This window comes from Pteropus medius, unplaced genomic scaffold (assembly GCF_902729225.1).
Source record: "Pteropus medius unplaced genomic scaffold, Ma_sr-lr_union100, whole genome shotgun sequence".
NCBI lineage: Eukaryota > Metazoa > Chordata > Mammalia > Chiroptera > Pteropodidae > Pteropus > Pteropus medius.
Genome location: NW_024340849.1, coordinates 2716945 through 2735711, shown reverse-complemented (window position 1 = coordinate 2735711; position 18767 = coordinate 2716945). Strand labels below are relative to the sequence as shown.

The 18767-nt window shown below is 46.0% G+C and overlaps 1 protein-coding gene across 5 annotated transcripts in view; it reads left to right on the top strand.

Moving 5' to 3' along the window:
- ZNF407 (zinc finger protein 407) overlaps positions 1–18767 on the top strand; it is a 372930-nt gene that overhangs the window by 203241 nt on the left and 150922 nt on the right. For all 5 annotated transcript variants that reach the window (XM_039839590.1, XM_039839580.1, XM_039839583.1 and 2 more), the window contains one exon: positions 17448–17614. In XM_039839590.1, coding sequence (XP_039695524.1) covers positions 17448–17614 — 167 coding nt within the window. The remainder of the gene's footprint in view (positions 1–17447; positions 17615–18767) is intronic.

Sequence of the window (18767 nt, the reverse complement as noted above, 5' to 3'; positions counted from 1 at the left end):
TTATTCCTGTTTTCGATACATGTTACTTCTTTTTACAGAAGTCCCTCCAACATTCCCTGTAATACTGGCTTGGTGGTGATAAATTCCTGTAGCTTACTTTTGTGATACGTAGGTTTTTATAAGTGTGTAATGTTTAGGTCTGTGCTTCATAAAGTCATTAATTTGAAATGAGGTTTTGTAGAAGGCAGAAAGATGCTTATGGGAAGAAGAAACTCTTTTTACGAGAAGAGCGTGGGCTAGGTTGTACGGATCATCGTCCTGCTTAGTGTTGGAAAAGGTTGCCAGTTGAATCTAACAAATACATTTATCTGTAAAAAGATAAATTACTACTTTGAAATATAATTTATGTGTTTGCTTGTCTCTGCACCTTATCAGATTTTACATACCTCGAGGACGGAGGCCCATGCCCTATTTATCTCGTGTTTCCAGAACACGAGATAGGATCTGGCCCATAGTGGATGTTCAAGAGACGTTTGTTTAATTAATATGAATAGTAGTGGACGTACTTGACTTTTTCCCTTGCAGCAGCTCCCAAACAATTAAGAAACAAATGGTTTCCTCACACTAGAGTTAAGATATGCAATGCTGCCTTTAAATTGACTACCGCCTGATGTTTTTCATTTTTAAAAGGGAATTCATCTGTCTTGATCAACCAGGCTAGTTCGAGTGTTTTGATTTGCATGAAAACCTCATGCTTGTATGTTTTTGAGAAGTACGTAGTCATTAAAGTTTCACCCAGGATAATTTGTACCTGAGGTTTTACTAAACTGCAGAACCTAGGTGGTGCCATCATCGCCATCGCCACCGCCACCGCCACCGCCACCACCACCACTACTGCTGCTGCTTAGCAGACCAACATGTAGAATCACCCGTTTCAGCAAGTTCATAGCCTCGGTACAGACACAGTTCACTCACGAATATTTTTTGCCCACCGTTTCTCCTGCTGCCAAAGTAAATTTTAAGCCATATTTTCAGACTCATCAACATTCACTAGTGCGTTGATCCTATAAATTTTGTTTTGATATCGTGGTAGGGGTAGGGGAAGATAATAGTGCTAGATAACTTTTTAAACATTTTGTTCAACTCAGTGCTGTGATTACATATGACTATGGTAAGTCGCTGATGTGTCATGTCATTGATGGAGTGATACAAAGATATTCATTCAAAAACATGGCAACTGTAAAAATAGTAATATATAAATGTTCTGTGTGATCATGCTTCATATTTAATTTTAGAAATAAAACCATTAGCTTAAAAAAAAAAAAGCCATGATGTACTCCTGAATTATTTCAAAGGTAATACTGTGGCATCACACACGCAATGCACACACGCACACAGGTTACAACGATTCAGCCTTCCACATGCACCTTAGGGGCAGCCATTAAAGTAGTTTTAAAGTCGTCTTTTTCCCATGCGTTGTGTCCACCACACTTCGTATGGGCCAGAACCAGGTGGTGCGGTGAGAAAACCCGGGTGGACCTCCGGGCAGCGCTGTCAGTCAGTCTCCTGCAGACAGAGGAGCCGGCACTTTACACGCAGACGGGCTGTCGGTCTTCAGGATTGGGGGCCGGGCCGGCTCATGTGATCAGATGCCAGCCTGGGAGTGGCCGTCAGGAACCTTCGAGCTGTGTGAGCGGCAGGCGGACTGTGCTTTATCTGACAGACAGTGTGTAAATCTGTCCGTGTAAAACCCCAAATGTTTGGCTTGCTCCTGGTCACTGTGGCGATCTGCTTACTGTCGTCTGCTGGGGCCGCGGCATCCCTTAGCGGGGCGTGCTGGGACGGCAGGCCCAGATGGCCGCGATAGTGGCGGTCACTCGTTCCGTGACTGGTAGGGGGATAAAGAGGAATTTACCCGACGCGTGCTTTCAGCTGCGAGAGCGGACAGCGCGGCTGGCCGGGAATGGCTTTGTTAGCTCGGTTACTTTACATCTCAAGAAAATGGCCGGAATGCATCACGTCCTGTTACACGCTCTAGGAACGAGAAACCTACTGTATCAGACACTGGGGAATAGTGTCCGAGGGGAGCTTCTTGGGTTTGTTAAGATGCCTTTACTTGCTATCACATGTGTTTATTTCATTGACTTTTACATGTTAATTCAAAACCCTTTCATTTTTCTTTTTAAAAATACCTTGTATTCAGTCTTGCTTACAGTAAATAGCAATGACTTCATGAATGTGAATATTCAACTAAGAATCTGTAAATTGTATTCTTGGGGAGAAATTGAATGTTTGTATCTAAACTTTTAAAGTCAGCGCGTTAGAGATGAGGTCAGTGTCTCCACGTGTTTGCTCAGCGAGAACAGAGACCTGACCGCGACGAGGAGGTCTCTGCTCTGTAGCGTGCTGTGAGTCGTGGTGTTTTCCTGGTCATTCCTATGCTGGATGAGCAATACCACTTTAGGAATCTTCTTTCAAATTTCTGTAAGGTCATTTAGATTGTTTAAATTTTCATTCAGCTCTTCAGTTTGGTAAATGATTTCTTCGCTAATTGTAAAGAAAGCATTACTGATGATTTTAAACAGAGAGGAAACCGTGACACTGGGCCGCGCTGCTTTTGGACCAGTGACTTTCTGGGACGTGTCTCTGAGCTCTCACCGGGGGAAGCGAGCTGCCCGTCAGCATGAAATGAGTGTCTCAGCTTCTGGATACTGTCTTGTCCTGGTACGAGTGGCCGGACGTCCCAAGTGTGGCTAATGGTTTTTCTAAGAATTTTAACAGCAATAAGAGAGAAGTTAAAAATATACAAAAGCAGGCACATCCGACACAGTGACATCAGTCAGCTTCGGGCAGTAAGTGCGTAATCACATGTCTACTGGGTTCCGTAGACTTGTGGTCATCTTTATTTTGATTGCCTAAGTGCCAAAGTACAAAGTGCATTCGTGTAACACTTCGTTTAAATTACTTACTACTTGAGCACATGATACTAACTTCACATAGACACATTTTAATTGGTTTCGTTATTTCTAATCAACTTATTTAGAACATATACCCTAAGATGTGATAAATCTACAATTGCCCCTCAGTTCCTCCCTGGCCGACATGGTGGTGTCCACCGTATCAGTCCCTGGTCTGATCTGTGTCAGCTCAGGTAAAAGTTGCAATTCAGAGGGCTTGTTTCCTGGAAGCGGTTAAACTGTGCTAATGTTTTCACTACTGTGGTTCCCCAGAGGAAATTTTCCTAATTATCTTCTACCTGGGCTTCTCTTCTAGGTCCCTTCCTTCTGCTTCCCCTGCTGAGTTGACTCTGTGGCTATTCCTTAGTCCTCTAGTGCATTTTATTTTTGAAGAATAGTAGATACCAGTAATTGATAAGAACTTATCATGAAAAATGTTAGTGATACTTGGAGATGCACAGCAGGTGTCTCTGGACATCCCATGAGGTGGTTTGTAGGGACGAGGACAGTGTCTTTTAACATCTCTTTTTAGGTCTTAGGTCTTAAGCAGGTTTTTGTGAATATCATCATCCAAATTCCAGTGGCATGCTTCATCAGTACCTCCTGCTTATATATAGAAGCCTTCTTTATTCATCTTTTATTGTTGCGATTTTCTATCCTCGTCTATCAGTTTTAGTTGGGAATTTCCAATTCTGTAATTGAGCATGAGAGCAGCTGATTTTAGGGTGTTGCGTGTAGCATGCCTGTCCTGTTCTTTTGCCGTTATTATTATCCTACCTTCCCACACCCGTATTCTAGTTTGGTATTATACAGCTATGCCTGGCAACGTAATTTAATTAGTGTTACTTTCTGTTGTTTCATTTTGCTGTCTTAGACAATTAAAGAGTAGCGATACTCCAGCCTCTGTCTCCTGGAAATTGGGTCTCTCTGTTCCAGAGGAGTTAACTAGCATTTGGACTGCGTGTAGACCTACGGTTAGCAAGACAGGGTTTTAAAATCTGATGGAGATAGAATTTCTCACAGGCTGCGATGGTTGGTCGATGCCAGCCGATTCAGTTGGCCGTTTTCCTCAGAACCCCGTCTTCCCTGTACTGGAGAGGGGCAGCCTTAGTAGCGTCACTTACGAGTGTTGGACTTCCAGTACACCTCGTCCCTCTGTCTGGACTCAGTGGAATTTAATGGAAGTTAGAATTGCACGGTTTCATTTTTGGGACGTGTTTTGGAGATATTTCGTTCCAATTCCGTCGCACCTGACGTGCGGAGATGCAGGCCGAAAAGCACAACCCGGGCGCTGATGTCACAGCGCAGTTGGTGTCCAGGCAGCTGTCCACATCACTTCGGCGCCGTGGCCGCCTACGAGCAGCGTCGTTTGCGCTTTAAAATATGCCATTGGGAACGTCCTTTATCAGGACACTTGTCACCATGTTTTGAGTCTTTGATAAAGTTTAGTTACATGTGATTATTGAATTGTATGAGTGTTCTTAATTCGTCATTTCCCTGCCCTTACTTAGATGCTTCTGTGAAGGACACCAAGAAGTCAAACATCAGTGCAGCTGTCCCTGAATTGTTTGGAGTTGCTTAGGGGATGTCTGGGCATGAAAGCAGACAGTAATTCAGAAGTCAGCACGGAGCGGACTTGCTGTTGGCCAGTCAGCCACAACAGGATCAGGACGCTTGCGTAATACAGAGAGTTAAAATGAAAAATGAAACCAGGGTAGGTCTTTAGCGAGAGCTCGTCTGGCAGTCTTCAGTCTGATGTTTTCTCATGATCGAACACCTAGAACCATCTCTTCTGAAATCGTGATTCTGTGGTTGCTGGTGGCAAACAGATTCTTTAATTGTGGTGAACCGTATCTGGGATTAGCTGTCAGCTTTGTGGCATTCATGGTACAGGCATATAAAACCATTGAACACTGATGTCTGAACTATCTGAATAGAAATACACTGTTTCAATTTCAAAAGTTTAAAGGCCAAAAATTGTCTTGCTTTTTATAAGTGTGGTGCGGGGCAGGTGAGGGCCACAGAGGGCCATGTGGCCAGAGTGAGGCCGCGCGTGGGAAGGAGGCGGTCTGGGAGCTCAGGCCGCGTGAGGCCTGCAGGACTCTGCAGGGTCTTGGACTTTGTTTCTTCTGGGTGAGACTGGGGGGCTTTGAACAGAGGCCTGGCGGGGTCCGCCCTGGGTTTTAACAGAACTACCATTTGCCCTCTGCACTGTGTGGAGGGCAGGAGGGTGGGGGGCGGGCGACAGCAGGGGCAGGGGGCTCTGTTGCAGGGTTGCAGAGTGTCCTTCCATGAGGTGGTGGGGTGGAGTCCACTGGGAGCAATGGCTGCAGTGTCCCGGCCCTGGACACGTGTGGGAAGCAAAGCCCACAGGCCTCGCGGGTGGACCTGCCAAGACGGGGTGCTGGGCGATGGGGAGTTTGGGCCTGAGCGAGGGACGTGGCGTGTCATAACCAGGCATCTGAACACTGTGGGGCGGCGCCCCTGGGAGTTGGGGGCCACATGCAGACGCGTCACAGTTGACAAAGCTGCCGGCCATTGTGGCAGAGATGCTGAGTGGCCTCTGAGGACGAGCCGACCTGGACTCGTCTGAAGTGCAGGTGTTCCTGTGGAGGCGGCAGAACGCACATCTCCAAAGCCTCGAGGGTCAGTCCAAAAAGGAGCGATTTCCCAACCACCCCCAGCGTCCGGCCTCGGCACGGTGGCAGGAACCAGCCAGAGTGACCGCCGAAGATCGTGAGGCCCCCTGCTTCAACTCAAGAAGCCAGGGGCGCTTTGAGGCGGCTCGTGACCAGCTGCCCGGTGTCCCGGCCGCGCGCGCTGTCGTGTGACGTGTGTTTGGGGACCCCGTGCGCCAGCGTGGCGGTATGTGGCTGAGTGCCAGGAGAGCAGGGTGTCCGTGGTCCCCGCCTCCTGGGCGACCGCGGCTCCTCGTGCGGCGCCTCCTGCGCCTTCGCTCACGCGCTGCTGTCCCCTGGACCCGCCGCCACAGCGGCCCGGCCAAGCCCCCGGACGCCCGACCCGGGCGGGGCCGCTGCTGCCCCCGCCTCCTGACCCCCGCGAGCTTCTCCGGCTTCCATCCGCTTCCACGTGTTTCTGTCTGCAAAGCCTTGCATTCCAAGATCGTGGTAATATGAAGAGCTGAGTTGTCGGAAAGTCTGAACCGGCAAATTCTTTGGCTGTCGTTTTTATTCTTTCCCGGTCCTTAATTGAACAGTCTTTTCTCGTTGTTAACCTCATTCCGATATTGCAGTCAGTTCTGTATTTCCGTCCCCCTAACACTGCACTTAGGACTCGTGTAATGTACTCGATCACCTACACGCATCCGGTTGTTTTTGCTTGTGCACTTATGATATTCGAAAGATACTCGGTTTAATATTTTGAATGCTGGAAGGTATATAATAAATGACTCTGTTATTCCACAGAGTCTTTTGTTTGAGGTGTTGAAAATTTAAAAGTTGATATAAACGATCTGTGTGCAGTGTTTATAGATGCCCATCTGACTTTATCCTTTCAAATAGTTTAGAATATGTGAGAAGTAGATGAAATTCATGAATCTGGTTTGTGAAAAGAGGGATCCATAGCTGCACACATCCAGTTTCCACACCAAATAATGGTTTTTCGTACTGAAAGAAAGCTAAACTAATGGCTTTGCCCTGCATAGAAGAGTATTTGTTTGTTTGTTTTTCCATTCAGATAAACGTCAAACAAGTGTGCACTGTCTAGTTTTACTCACGTTTGGTTGCAGGCCACCTCACACCCACCGCACAGTGGGTCTGTGTGAGAAACGGTGAACAGCCTACTCATTTTAGTAACTATGTACCCATGGCTGGATCACAGTAACTTTAAAACCCTTAAAAATTCGTTTTTATGTTAATCTACTTTTAGTACATTCCTTGAACTTACGATTTAGAGGGAACAGATCACTTCCCTTACGACCCGAGCTTTGTGTACATCTGCACGTCAGAATCTGTGGTTTAGGGCGAGCCGTGTCCACACCGCATTCGGCTTCCCGGCTCACAGCGCGTCTTGGTGATGCTCCAGCCCTCGGCGCCCGAGGTGCTTCCTCCGGAAGTGTGCTGTAACTGCCGCTCCGCCGACGGAGGCCTCAGCACGGGTCGATTCATGCTGAACCCTGAGCTTCCTGGGCAATACGTCTCAGCCCTGCTAGCTAATCTTACCTTGAGCTCAAATGGTTCCCTAGATCATCGTGACATGCTGGAAGGCCGAGATGATGACAAAGGCCAAGACAATGAAATACCTGAGTTTGCAAGGCAGCCCTCCCCAGCCCCAGCAAATCACACAGCCCCGTCGGGCTGGGCAGCCCTTTTGGAATCTGGCAGATCCATTCGAATGTTTAGAATTTCTGCTTCCGTAATAGATACGTAAGGACCCACAGAGCAAATTGCAGATGGGCTGTGTTTGCCAGTAGACAGGATGCGTGGTCCTATGGAACAGGTTTCAGTGTTATAAGAATATAGTTTAGGGAAAAGTACATAATTTTTTGGCACATATTCGAGGTGACTTTAAACTTGTTATTTCCTTCATTCCGATTTAACCTAGTGCATATCTGAGTCCTGTGTAAAGTCCCATTTTGAATAGATAGTGGCGGTCTTCTGTCTCCGAGGCACAGGCTGAGAGCTGAGTGCGCCGGTGGCAGAGACAGGCTCTCATGGGACCAGAGTGTCCACAGAAGTATGTCCCCCATGTTACGGGTGAAACCTAACAGCCACGGTGACCAGCCACGTCGTTCGGCTTATTAGTTTTGGTGAGAAAACTATGTCCTTGTTCAGGCGTGCCGATGGGTCTTTATGGGCTGGCAGAGAACTCAGGCAGGAAACTGTGGCTTTCTCGTTGCTCTTTTAAACAGTCGTGAAACAACAGATAATTCTCTTGATTTACTGTTTATGGACCACCACTGACCTAGCCTGATACCAGATGAAGAGATGTCCTGTGCAGTATTTCTAGAAGTACCGATGTGACTGCACACCAGGAATAAAAATTACACGGTCCTCCTGAGGCTCAGAGAGGCTGCCCGGGGCCAGACACTAACCCCCTTTCCCCAGCACCGTGACTGTCTGCCCCCAAAAGTTATTCCTGGATCCACGGCACACAGAAACCGAGCTATATTGTTTATGTGAAACTATCAGCTTTATCAGCCAAGGGGGAATGGAATCACCTGTCTATGTGGACGCGCGATGTTTTCCTCCAGTGCATGTTTATCTTAGCAACATTTCATACAGTACTGTTAATGAAACATTTTATTGGCGCATTATCACACTGTAGCGTAAAGACCTTATTATAACTTACAAATTCTGTATGAATAGTGCTTTCTGATGATTTGACTGTGATAGGTTGTCTGGATTAGGGCAGAGGTTTTGTTCATACTCAGCCTTCATTAATGAATGTTTAACTTCAATAAATTAAAATTTAAAAGGGAATTCCTTTACTTCGGTTAGTTTTGCATTCGATGTTTTTATTTATGCTTTCTCCTTTCTGTAAGCCTGTTTTCCATCCTGTTGGTAAAAGCTGCCTTATTTGTATTCGTTAACCAGTTCGTTCTAAAACTGTAACTGGCAAGAGTGTCATCTGAAAACTTAGTAAAAGATTTTTCCATTGACGTGCAAGTGACATCGTCTGAGGATGTGGGCTTCCTGAAATGTTGCCATTGCATCTTTGGTAGATGGCTCGCAGCATAGCAGTCTCTGTTACAGCCACCATGCTGCTTGGGAGAGTGTGTGTTCCTTGGCCAAATAGAAAAGACTTAGTCGTAAATCTTAGGTGCGGACATTGTCGTGGGAGGCTTTCTTCTGGACGCACTCATGTTCGTGGCTTGTATGTGTGTGTACTACATACGTTTGGTCATGGACACTCATGAAGGACAAACGCACATTTAGCTCCTTAGAAAACTGTAGTCAAATAACTGTGGAGAGCAGCCCCTGAAGGATATAGGAAGGGAGAAGAGGGACTAGGATAGATGATTTTTTTTCCTATCAAAGCCAAGTTGCTGTCTGGTCATCAGGGCCATGTTTATTTGATGCAGCTTTGTTTCTCCCTTCAGTGCGGCACGCTCCCTCCCCCCGACCCCGGTTCTGGCGTTGGGGTCCCTGCGTACACGCCCCTTTACCGGCCTCTGCCTCCAAGCGTGTCCCTGCCTGCCGCCTCCATCATTTAAGCCTACGCCGCCCCTTCAGACTCCCCTGAAGCCCCGCGTCGTCCGCGAAGCTCTTCCCGCGTGTCAGTGTGTGCTCACTGGCTGCGCACGCGCTGTGTGATGCTTTCGCTCGACATCTCATAAAGCTTAGCGTAACGTGGTGACTTCGTGTGGCGCTGCCCCCCCAACGCTAGTGGTGCCCCTCGGCTCCCAGAGCCCTTCGGGGAGGCATGCGTATCTTCCATTTATTTGCACATGGCATAGATCACTGCTAGACACACAGTTCCAATGCATACTCTTCTATTGATCAGTTACTGTTGGAGTAGTGAACTATTATAATTTAAAGATTGTCGGGTTGTATCGTCAGTGTTCAAAGACTGAACATTAGTCAAGGCATTTGGGATGAAGGTAGAAATGGGTTGCAGATGCATTTTGCATTTTATCTCAAATTATTTATATCAGTAAGGGCAATGATTTAAAAGAAACTCTGTCTATGTAGTTTTTAAAAAGTAATATTAGTCCTTTATTTTGTAAGTGCTATTCTAACCTTCCTTACATAAATCCAGTGTTTTCTTACCTAACCTGAAGCAATAAAATTTCATTTAGTCCAGACTAGAGGATCGTGGCAATTTAATATATGTCTTGTTCTCCCAGAGTTGACTTCTACAGTTAGTTAAAATTGTTTCAACTTTCCAAGGCCTCCAGCTCTGTGATACACTTGAAAGGGGGTGGTTTGGAAAGGAAGGGGCAGCCAGTGACTGGAGTGGATGTCACATGCAGTGTAATTCCTTCCACCTGTTCTCTTGTTGGTGTAGGAAACGTGAACGATTTCAGGACTAAACCAACTTCTCAGACCCTGAGACGGGGCTTAGTGGACCTTTGTCTGCCAGCAGCGCTCGATCCGTGTTCTTCTACCCTGTGTGGATTGGGCTGCCTTGTGGAGCACAGCTGGGGTGATGTGAACTATCATCCAAGCTGGGGATCGGCCCGCGATGGCCTGCAGGGCCCACTGCCTGTTTCTGTGAATAAAGTTTTATCGGAACACAGCCATGCCCATTTGTGTATGCACCGTCTGTGGCTGCATTTGTGCTACAAAGGCAGAGTGGGGTAGCAGCATCAAAGGCCTGGCAACTCAACAGGTGGGAAGCACTGTCCCCACACACAGCCTTGCCCAGCCCTAGTCTGGGTGCTGCTGTGGGGGGGTGGAGGGGGCGGGTGCCGGATGCAGCGTGTGCAGTACGGTGGCGGAGTTGCCACCAGGCTTGCTAGTGCGGCTTGGGGCAGGCCAGAGCTTACGGCCCTTTGGCAAAGAGAAAAATCTGTGGGAATGAGGTTTTGAAGAATGAATTCAGATCTTTGGGGCATAGCCCTTGGGACCTTCGGATGGTTTTCTCTAGAATGAGTTATTCTCTTGGTTCTTGGTCCACTAAAGCGCCTGGGATCAGTATTCTGTTTAATGCTCCTCCCAGAAGTAATTGCGACACAACGATTTTTAACCTTTGGAGTGAATCAGAGGGGCCAAAAAATATATTTCTCAGTAATTAGAATCTGAATGATATGTTAAGAGATTTTAAGAAGACGGACTTTGGCATGAGTGAGGTTAAATTTCCTTCTAACCAGTTAACAAGGATATAGCCTGTTAATTAGGCTGATTATCACCTGCTCAGGGCAAAGACAGCTCAGGACTCTTGGCTGAAGCAGCCCCCTGGGGCTGTGTCAGGGCCCTCGGGGGTCTTTTCCAGGTGCATCTCTGAGCCACAAAGAGCCCGAGCTGCATTTAGTAAGCGAAACCTTTCTAATCTTAGGTCTTCGTGGCCTCTTCATTTAGATCACACATGTTTTACATGTAAAATCGGAAACAGGCCTTTCTCAGCGTCTAGCTTAAGTTTACTAATCTGGATGTTAGTGTTATCATGGAATGTTTTTGGTTTCAGGATATAACTTCATTCATCGAGTCGAAATTTTTGTGTGGACTTCGTACACACGTACGCACGCAGATATTTGGAAGAAAATGCAAAGGGACTCTGAGTGCCATCATAGTTATTATGTAGCTGTCAGTGTACCTTTTCAATTATTCAGTTTAGAGAAACAAGTGAGAAATTTTATTTTCCATGCAATTTAAAGTTGCATATTTTAGTGAAACATGCACAGAATTCTTTGCGGAATAATATTGGGGTATTGAAGGTGGAGTTAGTACCTTTTTTTGCATGAATAAGTGGTTTAATTCTAAAGGCAGCATTGTATATTTTTTACTTAGGTATTTCCCAGGCCAAAATAAATGAGGGCACCTCACAGTTATGATAGATATTGCATTTGTTATCGTGCAGAATTTTTAGAAATTTTTCATTTTGCTTCGTTATCCTTTGGGTACATTTTTAACATAAGACACTCGTGTGAATTGAGCATTGTACTTGCTCTTTGGTGGTTGTCTTTAAACGCCTTTTTATTTGCTGCTTTGTTCAAGAAAGAAAGGGATTGCTTCTCAGTTATATTTGCAGCTCAGCAGAAATTCATATGGAAACCCTACAGGGCAAAGACCCCATCGTATTCTATTTTCATTTGGCCTCTTAGGGTACTATTATATAATTATTAAATTATAATAATCGAAAAAGGAGGCTGTTATTCCAAAGAAACGGTGCATTGGTAGTAACTGAGTAAATTAGAAGGTGTTGGAACAAATTCATTAGTACATTGGACTGTTTTGCTGGGACGCATACAAAGCTTGCATTGTTTTCACAGTTTTGGATTCTGTATTTATTCATAAAGACCAACAATACCTGTCAATTAAGTTTTTGTAACATCGCCTTAGTTTTACAGTAATAATTTTGAATCAGTCAACACCTTTGTTTCACAGTTTTGAAAGATGATAACCACATGATTATTTAATATTTTGACAAAATTTAGCTTTCTCTCTTTTATTAAAATTTCATTTGTACTATACCAGATCTTGCTCATTGCTGTGCTTTTTTTTGCAGATATGAATTTGTATGACTTATTAATTTCACAAGACTGAACCAAGGTGTCATGTAGGGAAGATAGGAAATATATTTCATTATTTAATTAAAATATTCACTTGAACTGTGAAAAATTTTCAAAAGCTGTGGAATCACTTTAGAGTGTATTTACTTCGGATTCCATTTCTAGAAAGCGACAAAGTTGCACAGCTGTGTTCACACTCCGCTCTCGTGAGCCTTTGTCCCTCTTCCCTGAAGCAAGCAGTGTCCACCCGTTGTGACGTCACGAATGTTTTTGCTCGTGGACTTCATGTGTTTATATTGCATATTGTTCCTTTTATTGAAAAATTATACATCAGTGGTGCGGTTCCATATCTACCTCATTTCGTTTGAACACAATTACATTTTTGAGGTTGTTGACTTCATGCTGATACATGTAGCCCTAGTTGATTCATTTTATAACTGCATCATGGTGTTTCCATTTTATGATTAAACCCATTATTGATTTACTCCCCAGCTGATGGATGTTTAAGATTGTTTACATTTTAATTGGATAATTTTTTCACATTTGTCCTCATGCCAGTGTTTCTCAGTCGAGTCTACCTAGACCGGGCTTCCTGGCAGACAGTGGGTAGGACATTTACAACCTGAGAAAGCACTGCCAGCACAGTGAGATTCCAAAGGATCCTGAATTCCAGAGAATGGAAAGGAACATAGAAACATGCTAGTGACGCGTTTTTCCGTATTTTAAATATTACAAAGTAGTAAAGCACCAAAGTATCAAAATGCTTTTATCTTCACATACAAGTGGTATAAGTGCAGATTTCTCATTAAGTTGCTAATAAGTGGGTTGAATAATCCAACTAGTAGGATTTTTAAATGTTGGAGTAACATTTAAAGTATCATTTGAAGAAGATTCATATAGATCTCCCCCCTGTTAGGACACTTACCTTCTGGAGTAACATGGAAAGATAAAGTTAAGGATGCAACTCAAAATGCCAGTTACAGATTCTGACACAATTTGTCTGCCCTTCAGGCCTTCAGAAACAAGCAGCTGCTCTCACGGAGCTTAAGACACGAGCGTCCATTAAGGTAGCGCTGTCAGTCACGTTCGCGTAATTCAGCCGCTACGATTCTTCGCTTTCCCCGCGTGTGTGATGCCCGCCAGCGCCCCGGTGACGATTTCTGTTTCTGTCGTATATTTAACAAGGAGGATGTTCCGTATTCTCTCTTCAAACATTTAAGTCCAGAGATGTGGATTTTAGTTTTGCTCTGTAAGTGCAAATTGTGTCGTGGTGATTTCAGAGAAGAAGGAGCCCCCCTGGATTTAACGGGAAAACAACGGCGCAGGGCCCTCGGCAAATACCGAGCTCTGCCGCCAATACGTCGGGCACGGAAGACTTGTTAGAATTTAATTTCGGACCCCTCCTTTAATTTAGGGATCCTTATAAATTTACCAAATACGAAATGGATCTGGCCGCACGAAGGAAGCCGTAAACACGAGTGTATGGAAGCTGAGACAGGATGCCGTGGACGTCACTCGTTCATGGGGTCGCCAGGAGCCAGAGCCCACTCAGCAGCATGTTACACACACACACACAGACACAGACACACACACACACTTTCCAGCAAAAGGCCACCTCTTAACTGACTCACATAGCAGTTACCACATGAAAAGGGCTTTGTTCCACAAAGCCCTGATGGGGCGGACACCCCGGTCCCCGGGGGCCAGGCATTTCTCCTCCTGGCGGGAGCCGATGCTGTTCTGTACAGTGTCCTCATGGAAAAGCCTTTCCCTCAGAATTCTCAGGTCATCGCTTCATTGGCTTCTAATACCCCTCTGCTCTTGCGAAGTCTGGAATCATTGCGATTTCTTTTGCGTGTGATATTTTCCCCTGTCGAAACCCTGTAAGATCACCTCGCATCCAGCAGGAGCATCTCGTGACGTCTGGGAAAGGGAAGGTGATGAAGTCTCTTCTTCATGACGCGTCTCGCAGCGCTGCTGGGGGTTCGCGACACTGTGAGATGTCGCGCCCTAGCTTGGTTCCAGAGGAGCCGGAGATGGCAGCGACGCCCACCTTTTCTGCTAGCGTCTGTCGTACCGTTTTTTAAACATTAAGGTTATAAATGTTTAAAAATTTTAAAACTCATTAAAATGTTTAGAGCCCCGAAGAAAGGATCTGAAACAAATATGGAAACCGTGGATACTGTCATCTGGCGGCGTAAATCCCGGTGGTGGGCACGCAGCGCTGCCATCTTCTGTATGGCCGGAACAGTCACACGTTGTAAAAGAAACCCCAGTGCGGAGATAGGACAGGAAGCCAGGCTGTGAGAGTGCGGAGCCCCGGGCAGCCTGAGTGGCCCCTGCCGCAGTCACATGCACATGTCACATTCTCGCTCTGAGTCTGGTGAGACAAAGAAACAGCTCTTGCTCACCCGTTTAGTTCGTGTTCCTCCAGTGACCGAAAGGGCGCCACTGTGCACCGGGCGCTTTTATGGGCCCTGAAGGGCGGCGGGTGAACCAGACGCCATCGCACTGTTATGTGCTTGTGTCGCTGACCCTTTTAGGTTGCAGTCTTTACGCGATGTCACTTACTTGTCTTTGTACATCCTTCAGCTGCCTTACTATACAGCTCTCCTCACAAAGACATGACTGGCAAGTTTTTGCCAAACAGACCTCTTTTTACTGTATCGTCAATTCGGTTACGCAAGAGGCTTCCCATGAGCGGCCACCACGTGGGGGTAGAAAACCTTTGTGACATGGAACCCAGCCTGATGTAGGTCACAGGCTTCACCGTGTCCCTGGGAAACCAGGGCCACCCCCAGTCGAGGGACGGCAGGAGACGCGCGTCCGTCGTGCGGTCGCTTAGGGCCCTGCTGCTCCCGCTCTGCTGCGCCCCGTGCTTGCTGTCGCCCAGGCCCCTGACGGTGCTGCGCTTCCGCGTGCCACCTGTCTTTCAGCATCCGCACTAAGCGCCAGCTCTGGGGCGCCTTCTCGAAACCGCGCCCCGGCCTCCCCTTCGCTGCTGCTCGTAAATTTGTGATGGCATTTTATGTGGGGGGTGGGGGGCATCGAGGTTATTGCTGGGAAGGATTTTCCTCCCTCGCCAGCCTGTGGTTTTCTCAAGAGCCAAAGCTGCCGCCGCCTCGTTTCCCAGCATCGAGGGCAGGGAGCGGCGCAGTGGATGTCGGGGTCTCCCTGGGGATCGGCCGAGCCCACGCCCATGCTGTGGCTTCCTGGGTCCATGGGGCAGAGCCACACTGCGCGTCCTGGAGAAGCTGGGTGGCCTTGCGACGGCCCCAGGGGGCCGGCTCCCTCGGGTGCATGCTGCCCTCACACACTTGCTGCACGAAGGCAGGTGTTTTACAGTGTCCAGGACGCTGGACCGTATCGTCCAGGAAGCTCCCCGCTGATGAATGGGGCTTAATCTTTCTGAGGACTCTGTACATTGATAATATTTTAGGTTCTTTTCAAAGTACCAGTGCACGGACCTATTTCCATAAAGCCAATTGTGAAATACGTGAGGTTTTCTGGAAGTCAAGGGGTGGCCTCAGTTCTTTGTTATCTGGCTTTTGTCATTTTATGACAGGCACTAAGCTGTGGCTTAACATTTTTATTACGTGTGAATAATAGAGTACATATATTGAGGTTTCATAGATGTAATTTTGTTAAATGTACATCACAGTAGATTTAAAAATGAGGGATTTATTTTGTCATTCATAAAGTTGTAATACAGTCTGGAGAAACTATTTGTTAACAGATAGCATCCACTTAACCTCCTTATTTATTTCGTGTAGGAGAAGGTGAGATCCACAATAAATACACGAAGAAATAAGTAGATAGGGGAATTTATCTTGGAAATAAGATCCCTGTCATGGTTTTGAAATGTTAAATGCATGAAGACCCGTCAAAGAGATGTACGGACGTGATATTTTTTTACAGTGCATTTCGAAGTATTTAGTTATATTTGTCATTCTCTAGTCCCAGTAAGCAACGATCAGATGATACAGTAATTTCAGTCAGTCAGTCAGTGTTAATGGGTGTAAATATAGTGTCTCTACACATACGTTATATGGGTATATTAATTGACAATTTTAATATTAATGAAGCCCTTAAAGTATTTTATATGACATTTCTGAAATATTTAGCAATTTTTATTTCTGTTGCATTTAAGATAGGTTATAAAAATATATCTACACATAACAGATGAAGGGGGATTTTTATAAAAGGTAATTTCAGAATTTGATTTATAAGAATTTATGAAACTGAATGATTTATTTGTTAAAGTAATGCGCATTTGCCTCAAAATGAGAAAGCTAATTATTTGGAGCTTGGGCTTCTTTTTCTACCCTATGAGACCAAAGAAATTTGTAAAATCATAGTTAAAGCCTTTATGGAAAGAATACAGTCTTTTCACATCTCCTTATTTACATCATAATTTACAACAGGTATGGTAATCTTATTTTTAATTGCGTTAACTTGCTAAAGGTATAGGCCGATTTACGATAGTCAAATCCAGCTGCTGGAGTTTCTCTTTGTGGTGTAGTGCTTATCAACGTATTAAAGTATTTTAATTTTGAATATTGGGCTTTAATTTGCTTTTATTTGACTGTTCATTATCCTGAATTAATTAGCTGGACACTGTTAGGTACAGGGATGGCTTTAAACTAAATTGTATTAGAAATAAAAAGTACGTGTTAGCAGTGAGTTTCCTGAATGCACGTGAAACAGGACAGAAGATTAACCCGAAGAGATATTGAAGTTTTTTGTTTGGGGTTCATATCGCCTTGATTATTAAGAGTAACTGCCTGTGAACCGTGGGGCTGAAATTTTGTCGGCGGGGGAGTATGGCCTTACTGTCTTCAGAGATTTTTCCATACAGGAAACAGTGGAGGTTTCTTTTCCTCAAAGACTTATTTTATCAAAAAAGTTATGGTTGTATCTGATTTTTATTCTCATCAAAGCAGACGTCCGCGTGTCGGGGAACGCCGTGGGAAGTGGCTCCCTCCGGGAGCTCTGCGGTGGGGGCGGGGGTGTCGCAGGAGCCAGGCAGCCTCAGCCGGTGGCCCTGCCCGGCGGGGAGCAGGCCTGTCTCGGCACTTTAGTATGGATGGCTTTTCATTTAGCCTTTGCTCTGACAGCCCGTGCCCTGGATAAGTGGTGTAGGCCTGTACAGGTGAAATCTATTCTCACATTTGCCTCAGGGGTGACTGGACTGTAACAGAATTTTTCAAACCCGTTGGGCCCAACCGCAAAGCAGAGAATAAATGGCTGAAGTGCCAGGCCTGGACAGAAAAATCAATGCCTGGTTATACAGACGTGACAGAGCCGGCCGGCGGTGCTCCTCGCCCGGCCGGGCGTCCGCCACGCTTCGGGGGGGACGTGGGGCCCTGGGGGCCGTGTGGGCGCCACTCACCTCCTGCTCTCTCTCCTCCACGCAGGAAGTTCACCTGCCACCTGTGTGACAGAAGTTTCACAGAGAAGTGGGCCCTGAACAACCACATGAAACTCCACACGGGGGAGAAGCCGTTCAGGTGCACCTGGCCCACGTGCCACTACGCCTTCCTCACGGCCTCCGCCATGAAAGACCACTACCGGACACACACAGGTGCGCAGCCCCGCCCCCGTCCCGTGTCCCGCCAGGCCGGGCCGGTGGCCCCGTGCCGCGGTGAGCTCGGCGGTGGTCAGTAGGAACGGTCCCCCGTTGGAAGAGTTGAGGACTGTGGTACTTACACTTTGAAAGGATGGCATCTCTTCACCGGGTGTCAGCGATAGGGTCATTTTAAAGTGACATTGTAACGTGTGTGTGGGGTGTGATGTTGCACGTGCATGTGTTTAAATAACAAACTCCATGTTTAGAGGCCCATTTATGTTGCACGTGTGCTGTGCGTGTGTGTGCCACGTGTGTGTGTGTACGTGTGTGTGCGTGTGTATGTGCATGTGCGTGTGTGTTTACATGTACCTTTTTAGGTGTGACCTCGATGGAGATGCAGTTCTCACAGAGCGTTTGTACCTCGTTACCGACATACGCAGCGCTGTAGTATTTTTGAACATTATTGAATCTTGGTTCTATGTACCTTTTAAAAAATCTTTAATCAAGTTAATATTTCTCTTGAGAATGCTATCAGATCCAGTGGTTATTGATAATTAATGCAAAGAGGCTCATCTGAATTCAGCCACTGTAAATTTCTTAGATAATTATATATATTCAGAAAGTAAAAATTCATTTACATTGCCTCAAAACATTTAAAAGACCGCGTGGAATTTAAACCAGTGGACAGGAAAGCAGCACACAGAAGTCTCGGTCAGAAGCTTCGTAAACACGCGCTGCTTAGTGTGCCGCAGTGTCGTAGGCGCCGTTTACGGCGTGCTTCATTATCTCAGGACAGTGGCCCCTAAGCTCCTCGCGGTGCAGAGTGGGGCGCTGTCCTCATCTCTCGAGGGCTGGGTGACTGAGCTGTTTGGTATTCTTGTGGTCTTTCTCTTTACACCTCTCAGAAAGTATTTTGTTTCAGGGAAAAAAATAAATTTTAATCAGCATTCCCAAATGTTGCTCTGATTGCCAAGAATCCTGTATTATTGTTAGAAATTATAGGTTAAAGTTCTCCTGGAGCAGTTTGTGGGAAGCCCAGGCCTCCTTAGCTTCCTTGACAAGGGCGTTGACGATTTAAGGTCTCCCGCCTGCCCTGAGAGATCACTTATATCGAACAGCAGATGAAAAGCCAGTGCAGATGTAATTTATCGTCGGCGTTTCCTTCTAA